Source organism: Saccopteryx bilineata, chromosome 10, assembly GCF_036850765.1.
Source record: "Saccopteryx bilineata isolate mSacBil1 chromosome 10, mSacBil1_pri_phased_curated, whole genome shotgun sequence".
NCBI lineage: Eukaryota > Metazoa > Chordata > Mammalia > Chiroptera > Emballonuridae > Saccopteryx > Saccopteryx bilineata.
Genome location: NC_089499.1, coordinates 67,567,771 through 67,582,847, shown reverse-complemented (window position 1 = coordinate 67,582,847; position 15,077 = coordinate 67,567,771). Strand labels below are relative to the sequence as shown.

General features: G+C 39.1%; 1 protein-coding gene across 4 annotated transcripts in view; it reads left to right on the top strand.

Moving 5' to 3' along the window:
• Positions 1-14,530, top strand: part of MITF (melanocyte inducing transcription factor) — a 287,564-nt gene extending 273,034 nt beyond the window's left edge. For all 4 annotated transcript variants that reach the window (XM_066244594.1, XM_066244593.1, XM_066244596.1 and 1 more), the window contains exons 8-10: positions 3,117-3,192; positions 6,351-6,498; positions 10,857-14,530. In XM_066244594.1, coding sequence (XP_066100691.1) covers positions 3,117-3,192; positions 6,351-6,498; positions 10,857-11,258 — 626 coding nt within the window. In that variant the 3' untranslated portion in view covers positions 11,259-14,530. The remainder of the gene's footprint in view (positions 1-3,116; positions 3,193-6,350; positions 6,499-10,856) is intronic.
• Positions 14,531-15,077: the final 547 nt, after the last annotated feature.

Sequence of the window (15,077 nt, the reverse complement as noted above, 5' to 3'; positions counted from 1 at the left end):
TAAATGAATCTTTGAATGAATTATGTGAATATTAGGTGTTAGAAAGTTGTACAAGGAGACATAGTGCAACCAAGGGGATAGAGTGTCAGGATGGGCATGGGAGGTGGTGGTTGAGTCTTAAATAGGGTAGTCGGGGAAGGCTCATAGGGCAATTTGAATCACTACCTGAGGGAGATGAGGGCAGAGCCATTCAGATATTTGGGGACAAGTGTTTCAGGTAGGGTAATAGCAGTATAAAGTCCTAAAGTGGTTGAGGAATAGCAGTAAATTCATGAGCTGAAGGGAGCAACACATATGAGACACAGTAAAAGATGGTCAGAGTAGGAGAGGAGTGAAAAGTGAGGTAAGACAGATGGGAGGCCACCAGGTGCTCATCAGGTACCTTGAGGACTTGACTTTTATCCGGGTGAGATGGAAGGTGACTGGAGGGTTTTCAGCAGAGCATTGCCATGCTCTGACTTACGTTTTAAGGATCTGTCTGCCTAGTATATTTTAGATAGACCAAAGGGGATGGGAGTGGGGGACATAAGTGCACCCACAGATACCAGTTAATAGAATGGCAGTAGTCCAGGCAGGAGATAGTCATGACTTCTGCCAGTAACAATGGAGGCTGAAGTGGACAGATTCTTGAAATATTTTGAAGGTAGAACAAAAATATTTTGCTGATGGGATATGAGAAGACCAGCAATGTAGAATTGCTTCCAAGATTCTGGCCTAAGCACCTGGAAGGACAAAGGTTTATTAAGTGAGGTGAGGTAGCTTGTGAGTGGAGCTGTTTGAGTGGTGAAGAACAGGAGCTCATGTCTGGGGTGTCGGGCTGCCATTAGACCTCCATATGGAGGCAGCAAGTAGTCAGAATTACGAGGCTGGAGTTTGAGTCATCAGCTTATGTGTGTTGTTCAGAACCATGAGACGAAATGAAATCACCAGGAAGTGAATGTGAATCTAGAAGAAGCCCAAGAACTGTGGCCTGGGTGCCATGCATGTGTTTATTTTTAGAGTGTAAAAATAATCACCAGGGATATGTGCCATGAACCAGCGTGGCTAGTAATTCCAGGTCCTGAGTGGGAACAGCGCGGAACTAAGAAAATAGACTTAGTGTAAAAGGATGGGCTCGGGAGACCTCTTCAATGCTGATAGCAAGAACAGAGCATGCTCAACACCCACTTTCTGCTTCATTTATAGGGCAAAGTGAGGCCATAAGCAAATCAAAGAGATCTCTGATCACATTACCAAGGCAACCCAAGAGTTTTATTTACCAAGTGCAGAAAACCCCCACGACATACATGACATTTTAACTTCACAAGACAGAGGATAAAAGAAACTTGCCTCCAGTCTTTCCAGGGGACAAGGGGTTAGGATGAGTATAAACAATTTAGCAACACAGTTTAACAGCCGTTAGCAACTTCACAGGACAAGTTGGTGGGGGTTGGGCAGACTGTCAGCTTCCTGCCAGTTCCCCATACCCCTGTCCCCCCAAAATCTAAACTGCAAAGACCCTGTTGGCTTTTGGTCTCCAACAGATACGTAAGACACTTAACAGTGTTTGTATCTGGATCATAGGATACTTTTATTTCACTTTATGCATTTCAGTATTGTATGAATTGTTATGGTTGTTATATGCTTGGGAAAAGTGAGAAAACATTGTTGGAGGTTTGCTGGGAGATCAGAGGTACCGATTCCTTCTTCAGAACTATTGCATATCAGTTATTATTCTGTATTTATGAAAGCCTAATGATAAGACAGTAACACACACACACACATGTATAAATATTTGATTTCATGATAAGAATAATTACTCAGTTTAAAAATGCAACATATATTGGGAAAGTAGTGAATATTTTTTATTTAAGTGGGTCAAATATAAATGAATATGTATTAACATACAAAATAACCTTATAACAAAAAATATGTATTAGGTTGTAATATGTTTAAAGTAAAATGTTAACATCTTTAATTCAATTTATTAAAACTTAAGTTAGTTGAAATTTATTTGCTAGACTCTAAGAAAATTAGAAACACTTATTAACTCACATGCTTTGCTAACTTCACCTTCCCCTAAGAAGGTGATAACTTAGTTGAGCATACACTGGATTTATAGAAGGGAAATACTATTAGGACTGACTTCTGGGCCACAGTGCTGGCCACATCCACCTGCCCAGCACGTGGGATGTGGCACACTGGCACTGAGGTGTGACATGCGTATAAAATGCACACTGGATTTCAGAGACTTAGTGCAAAGAAGAGATTGCAAATATTGAATTACAAACTTTTATATTGTTTATATGTTGAAAGGATATTTTTGATATAATTGGGTTTAATAAAATATTAAAAATTTTATCTCTTTATACTTTTTTACTGTGGCTACTAGAAAATTTAAAATTACATGTGTAACTTGCTTTATGTTAATACTGGGCAGCACTGACCAGAGCAGGAGTTTTTGTTGCCTATGAGCTAACAATGTTTTTTACATTTTTAAAAAGTTAAAATATCAAAACAAGAATAATATTTTGGGGTATGTGAAAATTATATAAAATCCAAATTTTGGCATCCACTGCTTCTCATTAGTACACTCGGCACTGCAAAAAGTGGTACCTGGTTAATATTTTCACATTTTCACTTTGTCAGTAAACACTCTGGAAACCTGTTTTATCTCTTGTTATGGAAGTACCTACATGATAGCCCCGGATTTTGCCATTTAGCCACAGAGCCAGAGCACGCATTATGAGACCCTTTGCAAAAAGTTTGCGACCCGGGTCTGCGATATCAAGCTTGAGTCTTGCTGTTCTCCACTTATTGCTGGGTGTCCTACTCAAGTCCCTAATGTTTTCAAGGTGGTTTTGTTATTTGTAAAGGATAGTGATTCCAGTTTCAGGATTGTTATAGGCTCAAATGAGAAACTATCTCAGGGCTTTGTTAATTATAAAAGGTAGTTCATTTTTAAAAGTATTTTAACCTCACTACCAAAACCATGGTAGACACACAAGTACTGGTTCAGGTTCTCGTGGTCCTGAGCAGTGAAATTAATACACTCCTATCTATCATGAGGCACATTAATGCGAATGTGACACTGTTACTAATAGTCCTTTCTCTGCTCTTTTTTTTTTTTTTTGAAGTCGAACGAAGAAGAAGATTTAACATAAATGACCGCATTAAGGAGCTAGGTACCTTGATTCCCAAGTCTAATGATCCGTGAGTACAATTACATGTTAATCTGCATTTTTTGTACTTTAATGTTTTTTCATATGTTGCAAAAAGTGCACCATTATGAAAACCAGTATAAACTCCTTCCCTTTGGTTTCATCCTGAATCCTCATCCCTTGCTTTGGGTTAGTCTGATCAGACTGAGAGTTTAAGAGAACACCAAATTGTACAAAAGGCTGGCTGCACATGAGAGAGAGTCTGGGAGGGAGGAACTGGCTTCTTGAAATCAGGGCATCCTTAGCAAATAAACACTAAGCTGATATACAAAATTATTTTAACAGTTTAAGTAGGGCAGCAATTTCGGTAGCTGTTGAAGCAAGGCTTTATTGTCTGTTCTTCAACTCAGTTTCTGTAGGCACTGAGCTCTAATACTGGAGAATTCACATTGAGCAATTTAGCTCAATTTATTTTAAACTTCCGTGCTCTTTGTATGTTTTACTCTTCTAGAAAACAAAGTAATTTTTATTCTAAGTAAAGGTCAGCTAATTGGGATTTCAGCTTTCAGTCTTCCTTCCCACTGCATTCAGAGATAGCAGCTATAAAGATAATTTCCCTGCCAGCAACATTAGCAAATAAACAACAGTATACAGTTTTTATTCATTAGAAATCGGCCCATTTGAAGTAAGGCACTAGAGGATGTATACATTTAATGGCTTCCACAGGCATTCAATGAAATTAGCCTGTGAATATGACCTTTTACCTGCCCGATTAAATGTAAAGATGAAATCAAGCATTATTCATGCAAGGCTTATTTAATATTCTATTCACATTATTGTCAGGGAATTTGTGACAAAATGAAATAAAATCATTTCCCATTGTAAGGAGGTTCTGATGTATATTCAAGCAAAATTTCCATCATCAACATTTTACTTTCGAGATTTTTCAAGGAAAGCCATTTTGAAACTCAAAATGTTCACATTCTCAGTTCTGCAGCAAACTTATCCTATAAAGGGGCTTTGACCTTCATTTTCTATAGTCAGTCTTGCATGATAGTTGAAATTGAATTCTCATTTTCTGTTCATTATTAGCTTTCACTTTTCAGCATATTCTTTTAACTGTAGCATGTAAATCTCTTTAGTAACATGAAATTATGGAGGCTGGAGTGAAATCCTCCATTTGTAGATCTTCCTTCTGCATTGTACTCAATTACGTAATATGTATAATCTGAATTGATAATGATCTTTCTTTATAGGCACTGTTTAAGGTAGAATAGACTGTATCTATTCTGAGGGTTTCCCCATTCTAGATCTCTAGAGCAGACTGGGGGACAGTATAGACCCTAGCTGCTCGGGGTCTCAGCCCCATATGCTCTCCTTCCCTCTAGCAGACAGGCTTTCGTTGGCTTGTAAATTAGAGATATGTGTACTTCTGTGTGACAAGGGTCTTTTTCATTGGCACCACAAAAAAATGTTTAAAAACTCTTCTTTTAAGCCCAGAAGCATACTTAATTGCTTTGGTCTCTCAAGGAAGTAAAACAAGATAATTGGTGGCCACAGTCACTTCTTAAGAACAGAGTTGCTGTGGCCATTGTTTTTCACCTGGCTGGTCTTAGTAAGTCCAGCATGATAGTTAACTTTTTTCTCTGGCTGCTGAAGTTTCTGTTCCTTTGGTCTTAGCCCTGATCATTAAGTATGTTGACTCAATCTCAGGACATCTCGTGGGTTACCATTTTAGTGTTCAGACCCCAGGGATCAGCCCCTAGGCATTCTTAGAGGGCTGTAACTTTACCTCTCATAGAAGAATTTCTGTTTTGTCCTTCATCTAATCCATATGAGGATCAATTACTTGGTCACTTGTGTATGTGGTCCTTCTGTTCACATGGCCCACCTGATATTTCTGGTCTGCTTTGAACAGCTATAGATTATGACTCTGGTTTTTTCATACATTAAACTGTTTTTATTTTCATCATTATTATTGTCATTATTGTCATGACTATTCTCTATAAAAGGGCTCAGATTAAAGTGCTATAGAAATATTATGTGATTATAATTTCCTTCTTAATTATGTTTTGGAAGTGCTCAAAATGGCATTTTTAATTTTCTTACATATGAGTACATTAGAGCTGTAGTGATTACAAACTGAGAGGCACTGACCTCAGGCTGCCTGGGTTTGCGTTCGGAACCCAGTGCCTGATTCAGTGTGTCACCGTGGGGAAGAGACTCGAGCACTTGTGCTTTATTTTTCTCATCTGTTAAAAAAGGGAGCGATCAGAATATTCTTCCTTAGTCTCATCAATCTGAGGACTCAATTGCATAAGAGGAAGACTGAAATAGTTAGAGGATGGAATCTGAAGCCAGATAACCTCGGCTTCCTGGTTCTACCCCTTCCCAGCTGCGGGGCCTTGAGCAAATTACTTAGCCTTTCTGTGACTGAGTTTCCCCATCTCTCAAATGGGGATAATACTGGTCTTTACCCACTGAGGTTGTAATTATTAAATGGGCTACAAAATTCTTTAAAAAGTAAGTGCTATTTAAAGATAGCCATTATAATTATTATATTGAGCCTGATCACATTGTTTTCTGCATTATTGGAACTGCATTTGAACTTTTTATAGCATATTTATATAAAGTGCCTTCTTTGACACCAATAAGATACCTATGAGGCTGCTCCTACAAGTGTAGTATCCTCATTTTATAGATGAGAAAATAAAAACAGAGAAGTTAGATAACCTGCCCATGAAAACCCATGATAAAATTTAAGAATGCCACTTTTATGCCTTACATAATCAAGTAGTGAAACATCATGGATTTTTTTTTTACCACAGCTTATTTTGTCTGTCTGAATTAATTTTTATAATCCTAGAAAGCTATAACCATTTAATATAATGTTAAGAAAATTGACTTTGCAATCAACAGACCTAAGTTTAGGTCCTGACTCTACCTTATAGCAACCCTGCAACCTGGGGCAAGCTGGGCCTGTTTCTCTTCGTGTCACTTCTCTCCCTTTCAAGGTGCTTGTCTGAGTTAAGTAAGATCGTGTATAGGAGAGGTGGTGGGCAGCGTCTAGCATGTGGCGAGCACGCAGTGAGTGACAGCTGTTGTCAACTTGCAATTGTTATCACATCTTTAGAAACAGAATTCTCTGAATATTGACTTGTCATTGAGCCTCAGATTTTACAAAAATTTGTCCTTGCATTTTCATCCCAGAGACATGCGCTGGAACAAGGGAACCATTTTAAAAGCATCTGTGGACTATATTCGAAAGTTACAACGAGAACAGCAGCGTGCAAAAGAGCTTGAAAACCGACAGAAGAAACTGGAGCACGCCAACCGGCACTTGTTGCTCAGAATACAGGTATAGGACACACATTCCACAAAGTCGGCGGACGTAAGGTGGGAGAGGAGAGGATGGAGAGAGGCGTGAGGGAGCTGACCTGGGAGATCCTAAGGCAGCCGATCGTCGTTATTCTGGATTCCCTGTTTAAATTTGCCTACTCGTAAAAGCTGATTTGTAACTCCAGGTCAACATTTGTAGCACTTTCCTGGACATTCTCAGACATGTGCAGTGCAGCAAACTTGAGTTGCCTCGTGACTCATTTCCACTCAGGTGGAACAGGCAAGGCTCTGCCTTCTCTCAGTTCCTACCGTAAAACAGTGCCTTTTCTGTCTGTTTAATGCCACATTTTTTACATTTTTTGGTTTATAGGTTTACAATGGCTTCTAAGTATCATGCCAAAGTGTTGACTAGTGTTCGTAAGCACCGAAGGCTGTGATGTGTCTTATGGAGTTAAGTTTCATTCAGACATAAGTTGCATTGCTGTTAGCTGTGAATTCAGTGTTAATGAATCAACATTGTACATCAAACAGGTCTCTTTAAACAGAAACAGACGTAAAACAAGACTCTGATGAAAATGTGACCAGAGGTTTGCAGGAACCTAACCTGTATTTCCCTTAGGAGCAGTGGTTCAGTATCACTGTCCAGTGTTCACAATGACTTGATAGAACATACTGTCTCAGTTCGCTTGTGCTGCTATGACAAAAATACCATTGACTGGTGGCTTATACAACAAACATTTGTTTCTCCCAGTTCTGGAGGCTGGGGAGTCTAAGTTTAAGGCGCCAGCACATTCAGAGGATGATGGGCTTATTTCTTAGTTCAGAGACAAACATCTTTTTGCTGTGGTGCTCTCAGGGGTATTTTTCATAAGGGCACTACCCCATCTGTGACGGCTCCACTCTGATTACCCAAGCGCCTCCCAGTCACTGCTGTTTTACCTTATTCTTGAGCAGGTGGACCCACCTCTTACCAGATGTTGTGGTAAAGCAGTGGTTACATGTCAGGTTTCCAAGGTAACTAGTTATGCAATGGCAATGCAAAGCATGACACTTGAGAGATCAGTGTGCTTCTTTTTGTGTAGGAATCCCAGACACTGAACATATTGAACAGTGTAATTCATTGGTGATAATGGTTTCTGATCTTTCTAATGCCCTACAACAAAGTTGACATTCTAGATGTTCCGTCTCTCATTTCAGTGTAGTGACCTTCAGCCATGGCACAGAGAAGCGAAGACAGTTGTCCTCTAGGGGTGCATTTTAGAATCTCAGTGGTGAAGTAGAGGTCAGCTGTAATTTTAAAAACCCTTCCCCTCTCTCCCTTTTATTTGGCTTTTGTTGTTTGTTCCATGTCCTATTCTTCGTTGACCTTAGAATACCAGTTTATAAAAGCAGCTTGAACCAATGTGTTATTTCCTTATATAAATATTAAAATATAGTAATTATTTTGAAAGAGAGGTAAGATTTTGTTTTAATGAATACGTTCCAAATATATGTATTCATATGAAGCACAAATGTTGCAAAATACATGAATTGGAAATTCCGTGGTGATGACGTCTTGGGTTTCCTGCAGTGATGGTGGGACAGCCACTAAGACTTCTGCGTACTGTAGAAAATGCAACTGATTAGGGAATCCCGGCGGTGTGTGAGCTTGAGGTCTCCAGATGACACTTGGCACATTGTTTAGAAATCCAAGTAAGGCTTTAGTCAGCTGGTAAATACTTTTAATATAATAACAAAAGGTTCGAGTAAGATGTTTGCCTCTCTTAATCCAACTTTTTTTTTTGGAAAAGACAAACTATACCCTGGCCAGTTGGCTCAGTGAATAGAGTGCCGGCCTGGTGTGAAGATTCCCTGGAATTCTATCACTAGTCAGGACACACATGAGAGGTGACCATCTCCTTTTCTACCCTCCCTCTCCCCATTCTCTCTCTCTTCCCATGTTGCAGCCAGTGGGTCCGTTGGTCCGAGGGTTGGCCCCGGGTGCTGAGGATAGTTTTGTTGGTTCCAGCATCGGCCTCAGATGGGGGTTGCCAGGTGGATTCTGGTAGAGGCACACGAGGAAGTCTGTCTCTCTATCTCCCCTCCTCTCACTTAAAAAAAAAGAGAGAAGAAAAGATAAACTACATGTTGAGGGTTCTGTTCTTATTTGCACATTGGTAAGAACTTCTTTTCATTTTCCTTTTAAGTGATGCATGCAAAAATTTTCACAGAAGAAGAAAGAGCAGGAGGCCTGGATATCATCGGAACTATCATTTTATTAACCACCCAGGGCTTTAAAATGATACGTGAGAGCCTTGTGTTTCTGGAGATTGTGGAAAAGAACATGCAGATACTTCTGTAACGTTCAGGTTTCTGTCTCTTATTTGTATGATAATCAAAGAAAGATCTTGCAGAACAACCTTTAATATAGACTGACTATGACTTTTCCTGAGCATATCTCTAGGCTTGTAGGTGAAGGTTGAGGGGCCTTATACTGGGGGACACCTTTCCTCATGTGGAAATGGAACGCTCACTGGGCAGTCTGTTGGGGTCTCTAGGGTCTGTTTGGGGAGGGTCCAGGAATACTCAGGAAACAAGTGAGAAGGCTATGCTGAGAAGACATTTTGAAATGAGGTACTAGAGTTTCTGATGCAGGAATTCCATTAGGCAATTCAGGCGGCCATAGCAAACACCACAAACTGGACTGCGTAGAGGACAGATGTTATTTCTCACAGTTCTTTGAGGATTGGAAGTCCACACTCAGGTGTCATCAGGGTTGTTCCTCCTGAAACCACTTTCCTTGGCTTGTAGATGGCCGCCTTCTCTCTGTGTTTCCACGTGGTCTCACCTCAGTGCATCTCTGTGTCCTGGTCTCCTCTTCTGATAAGGACCTAGTCCTATTGGCTATTGGGTGAGGGCCCATGCTAATGATCTCATTTTAACTTAATTACCTCTTGAAAGGTACTGTCTTCAAATACAATCACATTCTGAGATACTGGAAGCTAGGATTTCAACATGAAATGTAAAGAAAATGTACGAAAGAATTATTCATCTTACAGATGAGAATGTTTGTCTGGAATTTAAAAAATATAAAAATTCTATTTCTTATGGTAAGGTGAGCTAATCGGTGCTTCTCAAACTTCAGGTACTTGTGGGACCCTCACAGCTTTTTCCATCACTAGCCAGACTACCTTAGTGCCTTAGTGACTTTTCAATGTACCCCTAGCCCAGCGGAAATACCTACCATTTCTGTTAGGTCCCAACAACTTAGTAGTCATTTGAAAATATAAAACAAGACTGACCTGTGCTGGCGCAGTGTATAAAATGTCAGCCTGGAGTGCTGAGGTCACCGGTTCAAAGCTCTGGGCTTACCTGGTCAAGGCACATACAGGAAGCAACTACTACGAGTTGATGCTTCCCACTTCTCCCCACCCCTTTTTTCTCTAAAAAAAATAAAAATAAAAAACAATCTTAAAAAAAAGAAATTATATGTAAAAATATATATAAACCAATTAAAAGAAAAATAGCATTTTTATATTATTTTAAAATGGCCACATTACTTATAGTGGGATGTGTTCCTGAGTGCTGGAATCAGATAGACACGGCCACTGTGTTTCTGTTGCACATTTATCAATCCCTGTTGTTTATGCAGACATCCACCCCGATTCCAGTTTTCAGTAAGATGTGATAGAAAAGAATATTGCACAAATATTGAGACTGTAGACTACATTGAGTTTGATGGTTCTCACAGTAACATCACCATTTCCCTTGAACTCTCTCACTCCCCAGGGCCCTGTGAGTCCTTTGCCCACCCCTGGGTGTCTCAGTCCACAGTGCAGGGACCACAGAACAGTACTATTTACTGAATGTTTTCCTTTAATCAGCTCACATTTTGAAATTTTATTTCAATATGTTTTTACGGATACTCATTGTGAACATTAGCATCTGTGAGACTGCCTGTATATTTAATACATAATAGAATCCATGCACCGCCTAAAAAGGATTTCATTAACTACCAGCAACACATATTCTAAAAATATAGAGTTTAATTTAAAAGAACAAAATATTTTGATATTTATTGTTTTCTGTGTTAGTGTCTGATTTTTTTCATAGACTTTATTTTTTACAACAAGTTTAGACTTACAGCTAAATTGAACAGAAGGTGCAGTGCTTTCCCATTTCCCTCCTGTGCCGTGATGAACCTGCATTGATATGTCGCTCATTGCAAGTCACTACGCTTTCTTTCATTAGGGTTCACTCACGGGGTTGTGTATCCTGCGTGCTTGGATAGATGCCTAATGACTTGGATCCATCATTATAGTAGCCTGTACAGGAGTCTCACTGTCCGAAAACCTGTGTTCTGTCTGTTTCAGTATTTGATTTTGACTTTTGTTTTAGGAGCTGGAAATGCAGGCTCGAGCTCATGGACTTTCCCTTATTCCATCAACGGGGCTCTGCTCTTCAGATTTGGTGAATCGGATTATCAAGCAAGAACCCTCTCTCGAGAACTGCAGCCAAGACCTCGTGCAGCATCACGCAGACCTCACCTGCACAACAACCCTTGATCTCACGGATGGCACCATCACCTTCAACAACAACCTTGGACCTGGGACCGAGAACAGCCAAGCCTATAGTGTCCCCACAAAAATGGGTTCTAAACTGGAAGACATCCTGATGGATGATACTCTTTCTCCTGTGGGTGTAACTGACCCACTTCTTTCGTCAGTGTCCCCAGGAGCTTCCAAAGCGAGCAGCCGGAGGAGCAGCATGAGCATGGAGGAGCCTGAGCATGCTTGTTAGCGACACCTGCCCCTCTGCGCTCTCACAGCGGCTCCACCTCCATCAGTAGATTTAATAATTGGCCTGAAGGGGTTTTCTTGATAATTTTCCTTTAATATGAATTTTTTTCATGCTTTATCAATAGCCCAGGATATATTTTATTTTTAGAATTTTGTGAAACAGACTTGTATATTATATTTTGCAACTACAAATGCCTCCAAAGTATTGTCCAATAAGCGTATAGTACCTGTGAACCGAATTCACCCTGGACATTCGCTTCCTGAGCAAGAGGATTTCGCATCAGAGAAATTTCTGTCTTTTCTTATTCAGGAGAAATAGGTTGGATATTTTAATGCCTGTGACTCCTTTGGAAATTAAATGTAAAGCTTAATTATAAGAATGTAAAGCAACCAAAATAAATAAATAAGTAAAAAGAAAGAGAAAAGAAAAGAAGAAGTTCACACTGACTTTTTTCCTTTTGTGAATGTGTTCATTGGTACTGCCTTAAGGATGCAGTATCCTCTAGCATCAGTCTCTGTACTGCAAACTATTTAAAGAGATACTGTATTCTGCAAAAGACAAAAAGTGCAACCATTTTCCTAAGGATTGTTTGGTGAGAAAAATAACTGATGTGTTACTTACCACTGAGATGATAGGGAGACGGAGCAGGGCTCTGAAACATGGGCCTCGTCTTCACTCTCTGCAGTTATAATTTTCCTCATCAATAAATATGATTCAGTTTTTCATAAGATATATTTTATTTTGAAATGAAAATGAATGTCCTCCCAAAGCAAAATATTAAGGAGCACTGATAGCTTTACTTTTTTTTCCCTTCAATTTTGCTTTTGATAAGAAAACCAAACTGGGCACATTTCTAATTGGCTTTACTTTTTTTATTTTGAAATTGTTTTACTGTTCATTTGATTTGTACAGATTCTTTATCATCGTTCTTTTCAATATGTTTGTATTAATTTGTAAGAGTATGCATCTTAAAATGGTAAGTTTTCAATATTTTTACAACTCACTGGTGGTTTTCAGCATTCTTTGTACACACACGAAAAAAAAAAAAACTTTTATGCAAGGTCTTGTGTTTAAAGAGAGCTTTGCAAATATTTTGTATATTACAGTCTCACTCCGAGCTGTTTTCCACACATTTAAGGTATAGCACTAATAAGTAAAACTGGCTTTCTAAGGAGAATAAACTTATATATTTATTTTTAGTGATATAAAAATAGCAATATTCATGGAGCTGGTAACCAACCATAGCGTTAATTCGCCCATTATGGTCATTTAAATTGAGGTTTATTCCAGCAAACTTGCTGAATTTTTTTTTTAAGAGAGAAATACTGTATTGGCCTATTACTGGCACTTGATAACAGTGTTTAACAAGCAGCAATGTTGTAAAGTTAGTTTTGGTGCATTATCTACTTGTGTAGTCCTATGCAATAACAGTAGTGTTACATGTACTCTATCAGGCCTAGATGTTTTTTACAGATGCCGTACGCTGTTAAGAGCCTGGCTGTTGAATGGAATTTCTCAGTAGCAGCCTACAATTGAATAGCAAGTGGCATAAAGCATATCTATTCAGAATGAAGTGCCTTAAATATAGCAGCATTCTGTTCTGGACTAGCACTGACTGAACTGTACTGTAGAAGAAAGGGTCAAGGTAGTATCTAGAGTCAAGAGGGACATGTAGCATGGTGCCTATATAGACAATATAAGAGCTTCCAATTTTCCTTCAGATATTTTAAATATTAAATATATTTTAGTGACAGAGTGCCAACTTCTTTCATCAGGAAACCTTATTGAGAAGGGTTTTCTAAAAAAAGGAAGGAAGGAAGGAAGGGAGGGAGAGAGGAAGGAAGGAAGGAAGGAAGGAAGGAAGGAAGGAAGGAAGGAAGGAAGGAAGGAAGGAAGGAAGGGAAGGAAGGAAGGAAGGAAGGAAGGAAGGAAGGAAGGAAGGAAGGAAGGAAGGAAGGAAGGAAGGAAAGAAAGAAGGAAAGGAGGAAAGGAGGGAGGGAGGAAAGACAATGAGTTTAAGTGTCAAATGTGAATTGGTGGTGGGATATTGGAGGGTTCCGAGAGGAGTGACTACCAAATGTATGAATGGATGGCTTATAAGAAATTAATTCACTGCATAGTTCCCATGCATGTTGGGCGGTGAGAATCCATGGAAATTTGATGATGTTATCAATTTTATAGCTTTATTACTTAAGGGGGTAGGGAAAATTAATTCCCATTCTTTCAACCTCCTTAATTGTATAGTTAACTCTTTTCCTAGAATAGTGATGAAAATGTGCATGGACAACTAATTGTGCCATAGTGTTCATTGATACAATCATAGCACTATTCTTCTCTTTCTATTTATACAGGGGAGGGGGGCTGGGTGCAAAAGTGGAAGATTATGATGGTATCACGCTGGTTTTCTTTAGCTGATTTAGAAGGTTCTTAAAAATACAGCAAGGCTGACTAACCCAAGACCCAGGGAACTTGGCCAGGGTTGAGTGACTGTATAAAAAGCTTTGTTGAGAGAAAGTATGGCATTTCGTGCCCCTGTCCTGGGTCTTGCAACGCCTGAGCTTACCGTTGCCTGCTTTCCCTTCTTCTTAAGAGACAATTTCTGGGACTGGCAGGTGAGTAAGTCCAGGAGAATGCTGCAACTTCAGGGGTGGTTTTATTTAAAATACTTCCTTTTTGCCAAATAGAGTGTGGATTTGTTTTAGAACCAGGAGACGGTGGTTTGGGCTTGCCAGTTGTGATGAGAAAATAATCTATACCACTCCTCCGTCCCTGGGTGCAGAATTGTCACTTGGGGTTGGGCCTCCGTATGGAGTGAACAAAATGCCAAACCTGTCCACCTGCCTCTGGATATGGTCATCAAAATACCAAACCTTCTGACTTTGCCAAAAACCACACAGCCAACCTTGTCATACATTGGATGACAAAGTTCTTTCTGGTTTTTAAATAAATGAATAAGAACAAACAATGCATAGGAAGTTAAAAGATACAAAATAAAGCACAAAGAAAGGCACTTATTAATATTTTTTAAAATGCGCTGTGGAAAAGTTGATGTTGATAACGGTGTGTTAAAAACCCTATTTCTTGGAAAAAAAAAGACAAATGACTGTCTCTTAATGACCCTTGATACTGTAACGTCGTCACCTGCTGTTGGATGCAGCAGTGATTTCTCTCTGGTCCATAGCCCTCTGTGTACTGTGGTTGACATTAATGTATCAATGATATATAATTGAACTGTTGTTCTCCATAGCTTCATTAAAGCATTTGGTTTTTCACATGGTGGTGGCCAATTGTTTTTAGTCAATGCCTTCTTAAAAATGGTAGTGCACATTTTCTTCGGATTTAATGAAAAGCAAATTGCATGAAAAAAAAATAATTTAAATGCCAGTAAGTAAGTTTTTTGTTTTAAATGCCATTCTAAGGTATTACTTTTTAGTTTTAAACATTTTTGATTAACTTATGACTTACACTCAGATGAACTATAATTATGCAAGCTTTCTCCCCCGCCCCCAAATTTGGGGAGATTTTAAACTCCCAAATGCCAAGCATTCATTTTAGATAGAGGAATGTTATTTAAAATGTTTTAGTAAGACATGGTTTTATAAAAAGAGAAATTACCAGAGGAATCCTTGCATATTTACAAAAAAGATACTGGGTTTTAAAATATAAGTTTATAATAATGAAAGCTTAACATACCCCGGTTGCCAGCTCCCACCTGTTTTTAATACAGCACTTAAGATCATTTAATAGATTCAGGTTTGACTTGGGAAGTGTCAGACAAAACATGTCTTTATTCCCTAGCTAAACATTAAACTTCTGCCC